This window comes from Austrofundulus limnaeus, unplaced genomic scaffold, assembly GCF_001266775.1.
Source record: "Austrofundulus limnaeus strain Quisiro unplaced genomic scaffold, Austrofundulus_limnaeus-1.0 Scaffold659, whole genome shotgun sequence".
In the NCBI taxonomy this organism is placed as follows: domain Eukaryota; kingdom Metazoa; phylum Chordata; class Actinopteri; order Cyprinodontiformes; family Rivulidae; genus Austrofundulus; species Austrofundulus limnaeus.
In genome coordinates, this window is record NW_013953061.1 from 262,498 (window position 1) to 278,609 (window position 16,112).

Genomic DNA, 16,112 nt, shown 5'->3' on the forward strand with positions numbered 1-16,112 from the left:
ATATAATACTTATTTTACCTGTATTTGAATAAAAAATGTATATGTATAAAAAATGTTTAATTTCTATGTATGTGTGTATAAAGTTTTTTATGTGAATTTTTTCTGTCAGTCTTTCAATCAGAAGCAGTCCAACGCCTCTTCTTGAGGAAGCTGATAGATGTAGCTGTGACATGGCTTCGAGAACTCCCCAAGTTGCCCTCTTCTGGCTCTCGCACCTTCCAATGTTCTATTTATTCCATCAAGAACACAAGGAGGAAGATGGAAGACAAGCATTTGGCCCTAGCTGAATTCAACGAGCTCTTTGGTATCCAGGTGCAAAACTTCCACTGCAATGCACAGTGTTTGTTTCTAAATTTCCTTCCTCATTATTGCTTAATAAAAAAAATTAATAATGGTGTTTTCTGYTTCTACTATGGAGCAGGATGGAGTTCAACGTGCCTTTTATGCTGTGTTTGATGGCCACGGAGGGGTTGATGCTGCCATTTATGCTGCAACTCACCTTCATGTTGCTCTGAGTAAACAGGAGATGCTTCAAAAGGACACAGCAACTGCTTTTAAAAGAGCCTTCAAACACACAGATGACATGTTCAGAGGCAAAGCCAAAAGAGAGGTACTGAAACAGCTGTAATCCAATAAGCTTTTCTTTTTTTATTGATAATCCTGTTGGGAAAATCTCATTTGAAAAATCTTGAGTTGATTGTAATTTACACACACAATCTCAGTTGAATGAAATATTTGGTAATGTATATTTTTATTAATTGTGTCATTATTCAAATTATTAAACACTAATTTAGAAACAGATTTTTCAAAACCCTAGAACTAATTGCGTTTTAAAGTAAACAAAAATGCAACATATCATTATCATATCACGCAGAGTGTGTTCCAACTACAGGGGGATCACACTTCTGAGCCTCCCTGGTAAGGTCTATTCAGGGGTCCTGGAGAGGAGGATCTGTCAGATAGTCGAATCTCAGATTCAGGAAGAGAAGTCTGGTTTTAATCCTGGTCGTGGAACAGCGGACCAGCTCTACACCCTTAGCAGGATCCTGGAGGGTGCATGGGAGTTCGTCCAACCAGTCTACATGTGTTTTGTGGACCTGGAGAAGGTGTTTGACAGTGTTCCTCGTGGACTCCTGTGGGGGGTACTCTGGGAGTATGGGGTACCAGGCCCATTGATACATGCTGTTAGGTCCCTGTACGGTGTCAGAGCTTGGTCCGCATTGCCGGTAGTAAGTCGGACTCGTTTCCGGTGGGAGTTGGACTCTGCCAAGGTTGCCCTTTGTCACAGATTCTGTTCATAACTTTTATGGAAAGAATTTCTAGGTGCAGCCAAGGTGTTGAGGAGATCCTTTTTGTTGACCTTAGGATCACATCTCTGTTTTTTGCGGATGATGTGGTCTTGTTGGCTTCATCAGATCGGGATCTCCATCTCTCACTGGAGCAGTTCGCAGCCGAGTGTGTAGCGGCCGGGATGAGGATCGGTGCCTCCAAATCCGAGACTATGGTCTTGAGCCGGAAACAGGTAGGGTGTCTTCTCTGGGTCGGGGAGGAGGTCCTGCCCCAAGCGGAGTTTAAGTATCTCGGGGTCTTGTTCACAAATGAGGGAAAAATTGAGCGGGAGATCGACAGGCGAATTGGTGCTGCGTCTGCAGTGATACGGGCGCTGTACCGGTGTGTCATGGTGGTGAAGGCGAAGCTCGCAGTTTACCGGTCGGTCTACGTTCCTACCCTCATCTATGGTCACGAGCTTTGGTTAGTGACCGAAAGAACGAGATCGCGAATACAAGTGGCTGAAATGAGTTTCCTATGCAAGGTGKCTGGGCTCTCCCTTAGAGATAGAGTAAGAAGCCCAGTCATCTGGGAGGGACTCAGAGTAGAGCCGCTGCTCCTCCACGTCGAGCGGAGCCAGTTGAGGTGGCTCGGGCATTTGGTTAGGATACCTCTTGGACRCCTCCCTGGTGAGGTGTTCTGGGCACGTCCCACTGGGAGGAGGCCCAGAGGAAGACCCAGGACACTGGAGGGACTATGTTTCTCTGCTGGCCTGGGAACGCCTTGGGATTCCTCCAGAGGAGCTGGTCCAAGTGGCTGGGTAGAGTGAAGTCTGGGTGTCTCTGGTTAGGCTGCTGCCCCCACGACCCAATCTCGGATAAGTTGATGAAAACTGATGGACGAAATAGAGKTGTGTTGAGAGGTGTCTCAGGTGCACTCAGTTTCACGTTTGATGGGATGTATGAATGAAAGGAGCACAGAAACATGCATGCGCATGGTTCGTACTTTTCCACTTTCATCTGTAAGCAACTTTTATTATGAAAACCTGCGTGCTGTTTGATATATGAGGCCCTGATGATGTGTAAAACCAATGTTTCCAATCTTCCCACTTAAAATGCAATGAGGTAACATGAAATATGTTACCTCATAGCAGGTTTATGATTTTCCTGTTTTTAGCTGCTTTGCTAAAAATTGCTTAAATAGCTTTTAGCCAAGTCAGAAATGCACTTAAGCGTTTTCAAAATAAATTGAAGTTAACAGAGTCGATTTTTGATCCTAACCCTAATTACCTCCTATTTAAAAAATTTAAGTTAATGCAATTGCCTTAAACCTGTTTTTGTGTAGATGTTCTGTGGGGTAACATTTCTGTAAAAGAGCTTGATTGAATAAGACACTAAGTGGAAGTGATTGTTCTTTACTCTTTTGTACCCTCCTCAGTAGGAGTTTTTGAGTTTCAGATGTCACTTATTTTGAGTCGTATTTATTAAGCCACAATGATCTTTTGATTGTAAGATGAAGAGTTTCTCTGGGTACTTAATCAAATCCCTGCTAGCCTGTATAGTCAAATTAAAACAAGACACGAGCCAAACTGCTCAAGCTTCCAAGTCAACAATCCAGTGAGAGCCACAGCCATGACTATTGTCTGTATACAGTTTAAACCTCAATAATTTGTCTGTCTGTGTGTTAATAGCGTCTGCGAAGTGGTAGTACAGGAGTGGCAGTGCTAATTCAAGGACAGGAGTTGACTGTGGCTTGGCTCGGAGACTCCCAAGCATTACTGGTCAGAAGTGGGGAAGTTGTTACACTCATGGACCCCCATAAACCAGAGAGAGAGGTAAAGATGTGACTCACACAAAAATCTCTGCTGTGAATTATTTCTGAATGTTTTAATCTAAAAAGGTAAAGAATTATTGCACAACATGTGTGAAATGTGACTTTTTTGTTGCAGTGAACTAACAAAAGGAACAAATAAAGAAACCATAAGTCTGAGCTGTTTAAGGTGTATAGATAGGGTATGATCAGATTTATTTTTGTCATAAAGCATTTTCAGAACAACTGAATGTAACATAATTACTTGATTGTGGCATAGAATTGACCTATGTGTCTGGAAAATAGTCTGTCTACCTGTCATCAGCTCGAACAGGGAGACACCTGTGGACTCGTGGCGTTGCCCAAATAACCATCAGGACTAGAGGCAGTTTAATGTCGTAGTCTCTGTGGTTGACTGCACCGTATTTCTTTAGAATATTTACTACGKTGTGATTTGCCCATTTGACTTGGCCAGATGCCTGGGGATGGTGGCCAACTTGGAAGTTTGCCTTTACCCTCAGTGACTGCCACAGCTGTTGCATCATCTATTCAATTCAATTCAGTTCAATTCAGTTTATTTATATAGTGCCAAGTCACAACATACGTTGCCTCAGGGCACTGTACATAAAAATAAAACAATCTAAAGAAGAAGGCAGCAGGCCGCGTTGAATCACTTCATCACAGTCTCCCATCCCAAGGAGAGAGACTAAAGGTAACAGCAGAGTGAGGAAATGTGCTCAGTTTGTGCTCCAGCATTCTAAAGCCAGGTACACACCAAATGCGTTTTGAGCAGCCGAAGCAGCCAGTTTACATGCAAAGTCTATGGTGGCCGCGCATCTGGGAGCAGCGCAGCGTGTTGTGGCACGTTTTGGCAGTTTAGAGCAGCGCGCAAGAGAGCGGTAAGATGTGGCAGAGCATTTTCCGTGCATGCAGCATGTCCAAAGCAGCGGCTGCTGGAGTTCAACAAATTAAACTTTGGCTGCTCGACGCGCAGCAGCAACCAATCGGGAGAGAATTTTTTTCATGTGACGGTTTCATGAACCTGACAAAGACGGACAGGAGCCTTTTTAGCTGAAATTGATCATCTGCAGTTGGTGATCTGGCTGGAGATGTGATGAGACAGCAGCTCGCTGAGCTCGGGACAAAAAAAGTCCTTCAGCTCGCAGTCCCTGGAGTGGTGAAACGAAACCACCTCTGAATTATCTGGTGAATAAATKATCTGCTGTGCGCAACGTTCACTTGCTCTTTAGTAAATAAAACAAAGCCATTTTATTTATTTTAACTTTATTTCACACGTCATTAAAGACAGACCGGAAAAAAAAGACCTTCCTCCCTCTCCTCTTGTCTGGTCCCGGTCTAAAAAAAAAAGCTCACAGTTCAGAGTGCCTCTTATCTGGTGAATTAATTATCTGCTGTGTGCAATGTTCGCTTGCTATTTAGTAAATAAAACAAAGCCATTTTATTTATTTTATCTTTATTTCAACCGTCAACAGACCGGAAAATGAACTAAGACACTCCTCCCATTGCGTGTCTTCAGACGTGTTCGGTGTGAACGGACATCTGTTGACAAGTAGCCAAAAGCATGCGGTAGTAGCATTTTTGCTGCTTAAGGATTTAGGATTAATCAAAATGTGGGCGGCCGTGGCGGAATGGTTAAGGGGGTAGTCCCAGAACCGGAAGGTCGCCGGTTCGATCACCATCCAGGACACTCAAAGCACTTAACACTACAATCTGTGTCCTCATTTACCCATTCACACAGCACTCTAGTAGATCTCCTACAAAGCTAACATGTACAATCAACTGTGGAGACTAATCAGTGCCAATCACATTCATACACTGATGGGACACACATCAGAGGCATTGGGGTTAAGTATCTTGCCCAAGGACACAACAACTGAGACAGCTGGACAGGGGATCGAACCGGTGACCTTCCGATTCCTGGACGACCCCCACCCCAAACCACTGTGCCACAGCTGAAGTCCAGACTGGTCATCGTCAAGTTCAAACCAATCTAACCTAATCCAAGAATTTTTGAGATGAATGAGAGATTAGATATAGGTTTATAGTTGGCCGGAATTCTTGAATCAAGATCAGGTTTCTTAAGTAAAGGTTTAATTACAGCAACCTTAAAGCTCTGTGGCACATTACCATTCATTCAAAGTAAATTAAGTACATCTAAAATATGGATATTAATTAAGGGAAATGCTTCTTTGAACAGTCTGGTTGGGATGGGATAGTAGACATGTTGATGGTTTGGATGAAGCTATTATTTTAGATAATTCAGAGAGCTCAACAGGACAAAAACTGTCCAGACATAAATCAGGATCTAGTGACACTAAAGCTGCCTCATCTGATSAGAATCARAGACAGTAGCAGGAAGATTGGCATGGATTTTATTCTTTATTAAAATTATTTTATCTATAAATAATCTCATGAAGTCATTACTACTTAGAGTTAAAGGGTTACATGGCTCATCAGAGATAGGACTTTTCATTAGTCTAGCTACAGTGCTGAACAGAAACCTGGGATTGTTTTTATTCTCTTCTATTAAGGATGAATAATAGACAGTTCTAGCTTTACGAAGGGCTTTCTTATATGTTAACAGRCTGTCTCTCCAGGTTAAATAAGATTCTTCTATGTTAGTGGAGCACCATTTTCCCTCTAGTTTTCTAGATGCCTGTTTTAAAGAACGTAACTCTGAATTAAACCAAGGAGTCGGCTTCCTCCAATCGATAACTTTCTTTTTTAGTGGATCAATTTCATCAAGAGAAGTTTGCGTTAAAGTTGTAAAATTATCAACAAGTTACTGTTCTCTGTTACATTATTCTGTAAGACAGAGGAAAATTAAGATGGAAGAGATTTTTTAAATTTAGCTACAGCATTCTCTGATAAACATCTACTATAATGAAATTTACTCTCAGTAGCTTTAAAGTCAGCTAATGTAAACTCAAMGGTTATTAAAACTGGTCAGAGAGAACAGGATTGTGAGGATGTATTATTAAGTTCTTACTCTTTATACCATACGTTAGAACCAGATGAAGAGTGTGATGAAGGGAGTGAGCAGGTCTGTGGACATTTTGATTAAAACCAATTGACTCAGTTAGATTACTAAAAGCTACATTTAAGCTATCACTTTCACTATCAACATGAATGTTAAAATCTCCCATTAGTTTTTTATAATTTTTAAAGGAATTTTTTTAACTTTTAAGTCAAACATGCATATACACACACGGGAAGCATGTCAATAACACAAAACAAATTATTTAAATTCAATATCATATTGTTCATGTAAAGGTAGATCTCAAAGGTTTTACATACTCAGTCCATTTAGTCCAGTTCTTGTAAAACATGTCCTTTTGCATCTTGAGGGTGAAAGAGAGCTTTTCCATGATGTATATTTCGTGTACAATGGTAATCCATTCCTCGGTGGTTGGGGATTCAGCTTTCAACCATTTTCTTGTGATGGCTTTCCCGCTTGCAACGAATAACAAACCCAGTAATTTTTTGTCAGTAATATTCCAATTTGTCGTTGGGAAATCGCATAAGTACGTTTCACATTTAATAGGAATTTTTGCACCGAATATATTAACATGTTCACAAATCTGTTTCTAAAAGTTTGAAATAGCCTGACATCTTCAGAAAATATCAAAGTGGTTAAAATCTCCCATTATTATAATTTTATTAGTATTTAATAATAAATCTGTCAGAAAATATGAGAATTCAGATAAAAACTGTGAATAAGGGCCTGGAGGACGATAAATAACAAGTAGTAGAGGTTTTTCTGATTTCCATTTTGGATGAGAAAGACTGAAGGACAAAGACTCAAATGAATAATAACTAATATTTGATTTAGCATTAATTAATAGTTCTGACTTATAAACTGCAGCTACTCCTCCACCACGACCTTTTGTTCTAGGAACATGAAAACTTAAATAATTAACAGGAGTGGATTAATTTATAATAACAAAATCCTCCTGTTGTAACCAGGTTTCAGTAAGACAGAATAAATAAATGTTAAGTTTGACTAGGAGAAGAACCCAAATCCAGACGGAGGTAAGAGTTTTAATAAGAAAAATGTTTATTTTAACAAAAATAAACAAAAAGCTGTCAAGGCAGCAAAAACTAAATAACAATAACAACAAGGGAGAAACGTAACAGTTGGGTAAACCAAACAATGAGCCAGTGAGGGTGTAGAGTAAAAGACCAGTATATATACAAACAGAGGGAATGAGGAAATGATGAACACCTGGTGGCAGGATTGATTGGAGATGACAACAGGTGAGGATGATTAAACAGCAGGAACTAGATTGAGGGGAATGTGTGATAACAATGAGGGAACACAAGAGGGAGATAACACAGACTGACAAAACACACATCCTCACAATAAATTTGATGATCAGTTATCAGATCATTAACCAACAGAGACTTAGAAGAAAGAGAGCTGATATTTAATAAACCACACCTAATGGTTTTATTGTTTTGTTCTGGTAAAGTAACTGTGTTTATTTTTATAAGATTTTTATGATTTATTTTTCTAGAGTTTTTATTTTTATTTAATTTGGTCCGTGGGGCTGACACAATGTTAATGGGGGGTTGGGCGGGTAATAAAGGAGAAGCAGCAGAGATGTGTGAAAGACTACAACTCTGCTTCCTAATCTGGACCCTGGATTGTCAATAATTTCTGTGGTCAACAAAATCAGCTAAATTCTTACAAAGGAGAGCGGCCCCAGTTAGGGTGGGATGGATGCCATCTSTCCACATCAGACCAGGTTTCCTCCACAAAAACACAAAGACACCAGGAGACAGACTTTAGTTCTTTTACACAAGTGCTCCTACTATACTTGTCTTTGCTGCTACTCATGGATTAGAAGCACTGTATGTGTGAAGGGCACACTGGTGGGAGGGGTCTGGGGGTTCTCCCCCAGGAAATTTTGATGAAAGTAGATGCTGTTTCCTGCATTCTGGAGTATTTTAACAAGTTGCTAAACATATTTTTACCTACATAAATAAACACTTGATTTCATAACTATTTTAGAGACAGATCCATCCAATAGTCCATGTATGAATCATCCTGGTTTTAAACTCACTGCTGGCCGAGATCAGGAAATTAATGTGATGATTTATCAAACGAGTTTAGAGTTCCATTTTACTTTTTTTCTATTCTTGATTTAGTTTTGTTTGTAACACGACATTGTGCCAAGCAGTGCTGATTCAACTACATGTTTAAAATATGAACATTAATAATTTTACCCAATAAACAGGTGTAATTATGATAATCACCTAAATTTACTGATGGGCCTATTCATAACCAAAACTGACATGACATCATGCAACCTACAGATAAAAATACTAATAAGTTCCTAAAAGATTATTTAAAAAGCAGCTTTTCATAAAAATCAGGTCATTATTAAGTAATTTTAACTCATAAACCAAGTCTGGGATGAAGGATCATGTGTAGCTGCTAACCTGGATCTATCGCTGCTGGGTTTGTGTCCAGGTTATTCAAGTTATTTGTAATAATGTAGAATGGCACAGAGAAAAAGTATTGAACACATGAAGAAAGGGAGGTGTAAAAAGGCATGGAAAGCCAAGACACCGGCTGAACTCTCTCAGTAATTAGAAAACAAGCCTGACCCTTGTCAGTGCAAGTTAATATCAGCTGGTTCAGTCCCAAATGATGGCCAGGTATCACACAAGAACCATCTGATGATGAGTAAAAGTAAAGAGCTCTCTCAAGAACTTCACAACCACCACACAACAACCAGGTGTTCCTCGCAAGATTTCTGACAGAGGAGTGAAAAGAATTATCAGAAGAGTTGTCCAAGAGCCAAGGACCACTTGTGGAGAGCTTCAGAAAGACCTGGAATTAGCAGGTACGTTTGTTTCAAAGAAAACAATAAGTAATGCACTGAACCACCATGGCCTGTATGCATGCTCACCACGCAAGACTCCACTGCTGAAGAAACAGCATGTTGAAGCTCCTTTAAAGTTTGCTGCACAACATTTAGACAAGCCTGTGAAATACTGGGAGAATATAGTYTGGTCAGATGAGACCAACATTGAACTGTTTGGATGCCAGAATACACATCATGTTTGGAGGTCAAATGGCACTGCACATCAGCCCAAAAACACCATACCAACAGTGAAGTTTGGAGGTGGGAACATCATGGTGTGGGGCTGTTTTTCAGCATATGGTACTGGCAAACTTCAAATAATTGAAGGAAGGATGAATGGAAAAATGTACAGAGACATCATTGATAAAAAATCTGCTTCCATCTACCAGGATGATGAAGATGAAACGTGGCTGGACAATTCAGCAAGACAATGACCCCAAACACAAAGCCAAGGAAACTCTCTGTTGGTTTCAGAGAAAGAAACTAAAGCTGCTGGAATGGCCCAGCCAATCACCTGACCTGAATCCAACAGAAAATCTATGGAAAGAACTAAAGATCAGAGTTCATAGAAGAGGTCCATGAAACCTTCAAGATTTGAAGACTGTTTGTGTGGAAGAATGGGCCAAAATCACACCTGAGCAATGCATGCCACTAGTTTCTCCATACAGGAGGCGTCTTGAAGCTGTTATTGACAACAAAGTCTTTTGTACAAAGTATTAGATAAATTTCAGTAAGCCTGTTCAATACTTTTTCCCTGTGCCATTCCACATTATTACAAATAACTTCATTTCTRGACATTTATGGTTTGATTTCTHTCTATGGATCGCTTGGGTTGTTACCAACATCTGGTGAAAATTTCATTGTCATTAGCACCTCTAGTAATATATTTACTGAGAAAAATGGTGGCGTGTTCAGTACTTATTTTACCTGCTGTATATAGTAAAAACAAGGCAGGGTTTACAGAGCAAACATCAGTAGGTTGATACAAAAAAAACTGCCTTTTGGAGACAAATGTGCACAGTATTTACACATACTAACTCTAAATACGCTTATATTGTACAAAATAACTTACTTGTTACACTGTTATAAAAGCAAACATACAAACAACTATCCACATATTCATAAAATAAAATATAAGAGTAAAAACTGGCTTCATTCACAAGAATGATGCGCTCAGAAAATCCATCAAACTTAACGTTACCTGTCCTCACAAGAAGCCGATTCCTCACAGTCTTCTTAGGTCTCAAAATCATCCTGGAATGTCCGTGATGGTTTGATGACTCTTGAAGAACATCTTTCAGACATTATTCTAGCAAAATTCCTCTCTGCTCTGATAAAAACATGCTGTCACTTGTAACTTTCCACTTCACTCTGCACTGAGTGTCTTCAGACAAGGCTAAACAAACACCTTGCTTCCCGGGCCCGCTGCAGCTAGTCATGTAATATTACCGTAAAACCCCATATATCAGCGAAAAGCCCAGATTCTCGGCTTTCATGAACCGTTGGAATTTTTCAGATAGCATAAACGGTCGAGAACTTATGGTATTTAAAAAAAAGAGGACAAAATGTGTCTGCGTCGGCCCAACACGCTCGGTGTAAGAGGGTTAATGTTACAGACCCCTTTTTCACAAGCAGTTCAAAGTTTAAAGTGCTGTTGTGAATCTTTGGTGAAAATTTTACCTTCAAGCAAATGCCCCCCAAATGTATTACAGCGCCCCCTTTTTGTAAATATTGCTGCCAACACCCCCTGGCACCGTCACAATGCCTCCTAGGAGGCGGTACCGCCCCCATTGAGAAACCCTAGATCCACGTTTCGGACTATGGAGCTGCCAGGGTCTGCTTCTCGACCAGAGTGTCGCTGTGTGGGGAGAAGTGATTAGAAACATGAACGGGATGACGGTCGGAAGGTTTAGCTTTAACACTGTGCTTTTTCTGAGCCGTCACCCAGCTAGCTCGGGGCGGTGGCCTCAGGGGATCCACTGAGGGACCGCTTACAGAAGAGGCTTCTCTCGGCAGCTCAATGCTAGCCTGGCTAGCTGCTGGCTTCTCAACGGTGCAAAGCCGAGCTTCTAATAAAGACAGCCTCACCTCTAAATCTGCCATGAGTCCACATTTAAAATGTTGCCATCACCAAAGGAGGCAGGGGAGGTTCTGCTTAGAGAAAGGAAGAGTCAGTTAACAGGGGTGTTAGAGGAAGGGGTTCTTCATGCTACCCTTAGCTCCACTGACTTCCTGTCTGTTTCTAGATTGATATTAGGATTTTACTGCTTGCTTTTAAAATTTTAAAAAGTCTGGCCCCATCATATTTTTGTGATCTCCTTAACATCTACATTCCAGTGAGAGCACTTCAGTTTATCAAGCAGAATCTACAAGTCCCAAGATCCAAACAAAAATATAAAGGGAATTGGGCTTTTCTTGAGACTGTTGAGTCTCTTGAAATCTATGCTTAGACCCATCTGTTTTCTTTTTCTTTGGCTTTTGATTAATGTGGTGTTTGAGAACCAGTTTGAGCTTATGGTTTTATGGTGCATTTCTATATTTTTTTGCATTATCTGTTATGTTATTTTACTTGCGGTTCTTTGTCCTTATTGTTGTTTTACCTGTTTGTTTGAATGATTTGTTAAACACTTCATCTTTGTTTTTATGTGCTGTAAACAAAATGACGTTGACAAAACTGCACTTACTTAGATACAATGAATTTGAGAAATGCCAAATTTTGAGAAAAGTTCTTCATCTGAACTTTACAGGATGAAAAACAGAGAATTGAAGATCTTGGTGGCTGTATTGCCTACATGGGCTGTTGGCGAGTTAATGGCACATATGCTGTTTCCAGGGCAATTGGTAAGTCATTCTTAACCTATCAGAACTAAGTGACCTACATTTCTCATCACGTCCAGTGGAAACAGTTTTATGTTATTCTTGTGAAAATATTGTTGGATTTATACTTTATTTAATGACTAGCTCTTAYGATATAAAGTAATATATAAAAATTATTAATATTATCAATTATAACATGAAATGATATTTTGAAATGCAAAGCAGCTATCAGCCCTGTCGAGCTTTCAAAGCCTCTGAAGCAAAGGTTTGCGACCTTTAGATTTAAGATACATTTTTAGCAACAGAAAAGATATAGAGTTTTTAACCAGCTTAAAAGATTAAAGGCAGCTGTTGTATTACTACAAGAAATTCATAAATTAAATTCAACTATAGATGATCTTAAATCTCCTGAGTTCCCTAACGTATTCTCAGCCTGTTATAATGCAAGACAAAGAGGGGTAGCAATATTAATACATAAAAATATCAACTTCACAGTATTAGATACAGTTATTGACCCCAAGGGTAGATATATAATATTAAAATTTTCTCTATTTAGCCAAAAATACTGTATTGCAAGCATATATGGTCCAAATGTGGATGATACCTCATTTTTTCATGATTTCTTTTCTGTTCTATCAAATCACCTGGATTGCTCACTGCTTCTTGGAGGCGATTTCAACTTTGGTCTAAATAATAACATTGACAGGAYGAATACGGCTGGAGCTCAGCGCAGTTGGCAATCCACAAACATAAACAATATATGAGTGATTATGGACTTTGCGATGCATGGCGTGCTCTTCACCCTGACAACAAAGAATATACGTTCTTCTCACATGTTCATCACTCTTATTCTCGCCTGGACTATTTTTTAGTCAGCAGTTCATTGCTGGCCAATATTTTAGACAGTGAGATACACCCTATTGCTGTCAGTGATCATGCACCAGTCTCTTTAACCTTAGTTAATAAGAAAGAAATAAAAACAAACATAAATTGGAGATTTAATACATCATTGCTCAATGATGAACAGTTTTTAAAATATTTTAAAGAGGAATGGACATCATATCTAGAGTATAATGACTTACCAGGAACATCAGCATCTACTCTCTGGGAGGCAGRGAAGACAGTTATGAGAGGCAAGATAAWAGCATACTCAACAAATAAAAAGAAAAAAGAAATTGAACGTATTCACGAACTAGAGGAAGCCATCAAATTGTTAGGAACTTTGCAAGGCGAAGAAATACAGCAAAGAATGCGGAAGGCAAAATTAGAGTTAAATGAATACATAGACAAAAAAAATTAATTCTTGATACGACTTCGATTAGAAAATTTTGAACATAGTAATAAATCAGGAAGATTTTAGCTAACCAGCTTAAAATAAATAAAGAAAAAACAACTATATCTGGTATTAAAAACAAACTGGGAATATAGTTTATGATCAGGGAGAAGTAAATAATGTTTTCAGAGACTTTTACCGAGTTTTATACACTCCGCAGATAAACCCTTCAGATAAGGATATTGAACAATTTTTGGAAAAAGTATCACTTCCAAAATTATCCAGTAGCCAGTCTTTAGAACTAGACTCTCCAATAACATCAGCTGAATTATGTGAAGCTATTAAAAACATGCCGAACAAGAAAGCCCCAGGTCCGGACGGGTTCCCAGCAGAATTTTATGAAGAATTCTGGAGTATTCTGGCACCAGTATTTTTCAGAATGCTTCAGGAATCAGAGGAACGTGGAACAATTTATTTTATTTTATTTTATTTTCTGGGGGGTATCTCTCTGGACCATCCTAGGATCACTTCGTGCCACTGGCACTCCTTATTACGTATAAGTGTCTTTTATTGCAATCAGAAAATGCTGTCATAATGTTTTTTATTTTATGCTGTGAATGAGAAGAAAAGTCCCTCTTCAGTGTCAGACCTGTTTTAATGTGTTTTAAATATCAGCTGCTGAACACTCTCACATCATTTCTTTAGGTGACTTTGACCAGAAGCCTTATGTGTCCGGAGATGCAGACTGTTCAACAATCCAGCTATTGGGTGATGAGGACTACGTGCTGCTAGCATGTGACGGCTTCTTTGATGCAGTCAAACCATCAGAGGTTCCATATATGGTTGTGGAAGCACTCCAGCAGACTGCTGGAGAATGTTTTCCACCAGAGTCCTCTGAGGTCAGTGTGGGACAGAAGGTGGCACAGAAATTGGTAGGTGAGGCCAAGGCAGCAGGATCTACCGATAACATTACTGTGATGTTGGTGTTTCTACGTCCACCAGAGCAACTATTGGTTCAACACTGCACCTCTGGAACTGTGAAAGCTTCTCCACCACATGTTGCTGCCCAAATACCAGGGAACCAAACTCTTGTTTGACATGGCATTTGTAAGGCTGTTAGATATCCTGGATACAGGCGTTAACACACACAAGAACACAGCTGAATACAGAGAAAAATGGATTCATCTCCACTCAGGTCACATCTGACTGGTCTGTAAAGGCCTTTTTGCACTACAAGGCCTGGCCCAGCCTTGCCTTGCCTGGTCTGGCCTGGGTTCAAACCCGGGTTCCACATGTTTGCAGTAGCCCTTATGGCCCAGTTCCGTCTTGATTTCTAGAACCGTGACACCTGTGGTTTTATTTGAGCCAGGCTGCTTGGCCCGAGCTCAGCTATATAATAAATGTAGCAAGTTACTAAGCAACAATAAGCTACCATTAGCTTACTAGATTCTGCCATCTTGCCCTCTTGTTTTCGGTTTCATACTGTTGGATGGTCATGTACTGTCTTTGATACTTGCCCTTCAAGTTTGGTTTAGTCCATTGTTGTGTCCCAAATAATAATAATATTATTATTATTATTATTATTATTATTATTATTACAACAACAATAATAATATTAATATTAAGGTCCCTGGCCACATCAAGACGGCTCTCTGTTCTAAACAAATACAACCAGGGCTGGGGTAGAATAAGGCCAGGCTGACTGACGCCTAGCAGAACCAGACCTTTTATTGCAAAAATGCCATTAGATGGTGGAGTCACTTTCACAAGATTTTTAACTCAACCTCCAAATTTTCCCTAATGTCAGTTAGCCATAGTCACAGGTTTAACGGAGACAGAGACAGTACATGTTAACAAATGTGCATTTAGATGTGATTTATATAACTTTAGCATGTGCGCACTTATTCCATCCTCTGTTTCCTAACATGTATCAATCACATCTTTGAACTGCACAGTTATATTTTTTAAAAGCTTTAGCAGTGTTTTTAAAGTAGAGGTTTGGATGCCTGAGGAGATCAGTTTTCTCATCCTGTCCCATAACATAAGACCAAGAGTATTTAATCTACGCAAACTGGAAATCAGTTTTCACTAATTACTAAGAATTGTTCAAAATTGTTTTTTGCATTTTATCATACAGCAGCATAATTCATATGAATGAATCTAAAGGAAGATAATGATAATATTTTCATATATACCAGAACAGCATTAGTAGTAAGATTTATTTCTTGAATTTTATTTTGTCAGTGACAGATAGTCAGTCAGGACCTAACAGTTAATTTACCTTTAACCTGGACAGGATTGTGTTTTGTCAGTGACAGATTTAGGCAGAGCAATGTCTTGTTGCAATTCATCTTGTCCCATTTACCACAGATTTTGCTCCTGGGCTTTGATTTATTATTATTTTTTATTATGTTTGAGTAAGTTTCACTTGCGGGACAAACTTTTGTTTTAAAGTATACAGCATGTGCATCTTATTTTTTATTCCTCTTTTTATTCTTTTTAGATGTATGTRTTTTACTATGTTTTAATACAATTATTGATCATCTGAATTTATCATTTGTATTTGCTTTGTATTTGACATGAATTCAAGTTTGTGACAATTAAAATGCATTCATTTAATATTTGCAAAAAGTTGATTTGAAAATCATTTTTGTAAAAGCAGTTTGCAGTCAGTGCCGTGGAAAGTATGGCTGTGGAGGGTGCTGCTGAGGTACCTCTGATGGATGCTGGAGAGTCTGTGTGCTTGAAAGTACACAGATAATTTAAACACCTACAAAACAGATAGAAAAAAATATTTCATCGTGGCTGCACATGTTTAAATTCCAGTTCGGATTTCATATTTAAAAGTTTTGTAACCAAAAAACAAAACAAAAAAAAAAAAAACACTTATTTTGTGAACTATTTGGCTGAAGGTGCTTAGCATTAGAACATAGGCTTTGCTGCCAGACACCAGCTCACACACATAGGTGGGAGGAGGGAAAGGTGTGTAGAGCGTCTGTTGACAAAACATCCATGGAGAGTTTGAGACACCCAGCCTTCAAGGTGACGTG

The 16,112-nt window shown here is 39.2% G+C and overlaps 1 protein-coding gene across 1 annotated transcript in view; it reads left to right on the top strand.

Moving 5' to 3' along the window:
• ppm1f (protein phosphatase, Mg2+/Mn2+ dependent, 1F) overlaps window positions 1–15,693 on the top strand; it is a gene marked incomplete at its 5' end in the record, with an annotated part of 49,443 nt that extends 33,750 nt beyond the window's left edge. The window contains 5 exon segments of the mRNA XM_014027534.1: window positions 110–312; window positions 422–610; window positions 2,960–3,103; window positions 11,720–11,813; window positions 13,768–15,693. Coding sequence (XP_013882988.1) covers window positions 110–312; window positions 422–610; window positions 2,960–3,103; window positions 11,720–11,813; window positions 13,768–14,159 — 1,022 coding nt within the window. The 3' untranslated portion in view covers window positions 14,160–15,693.
• Window positions 15,694–16,112: the final 419 nt, after the last annotated feature.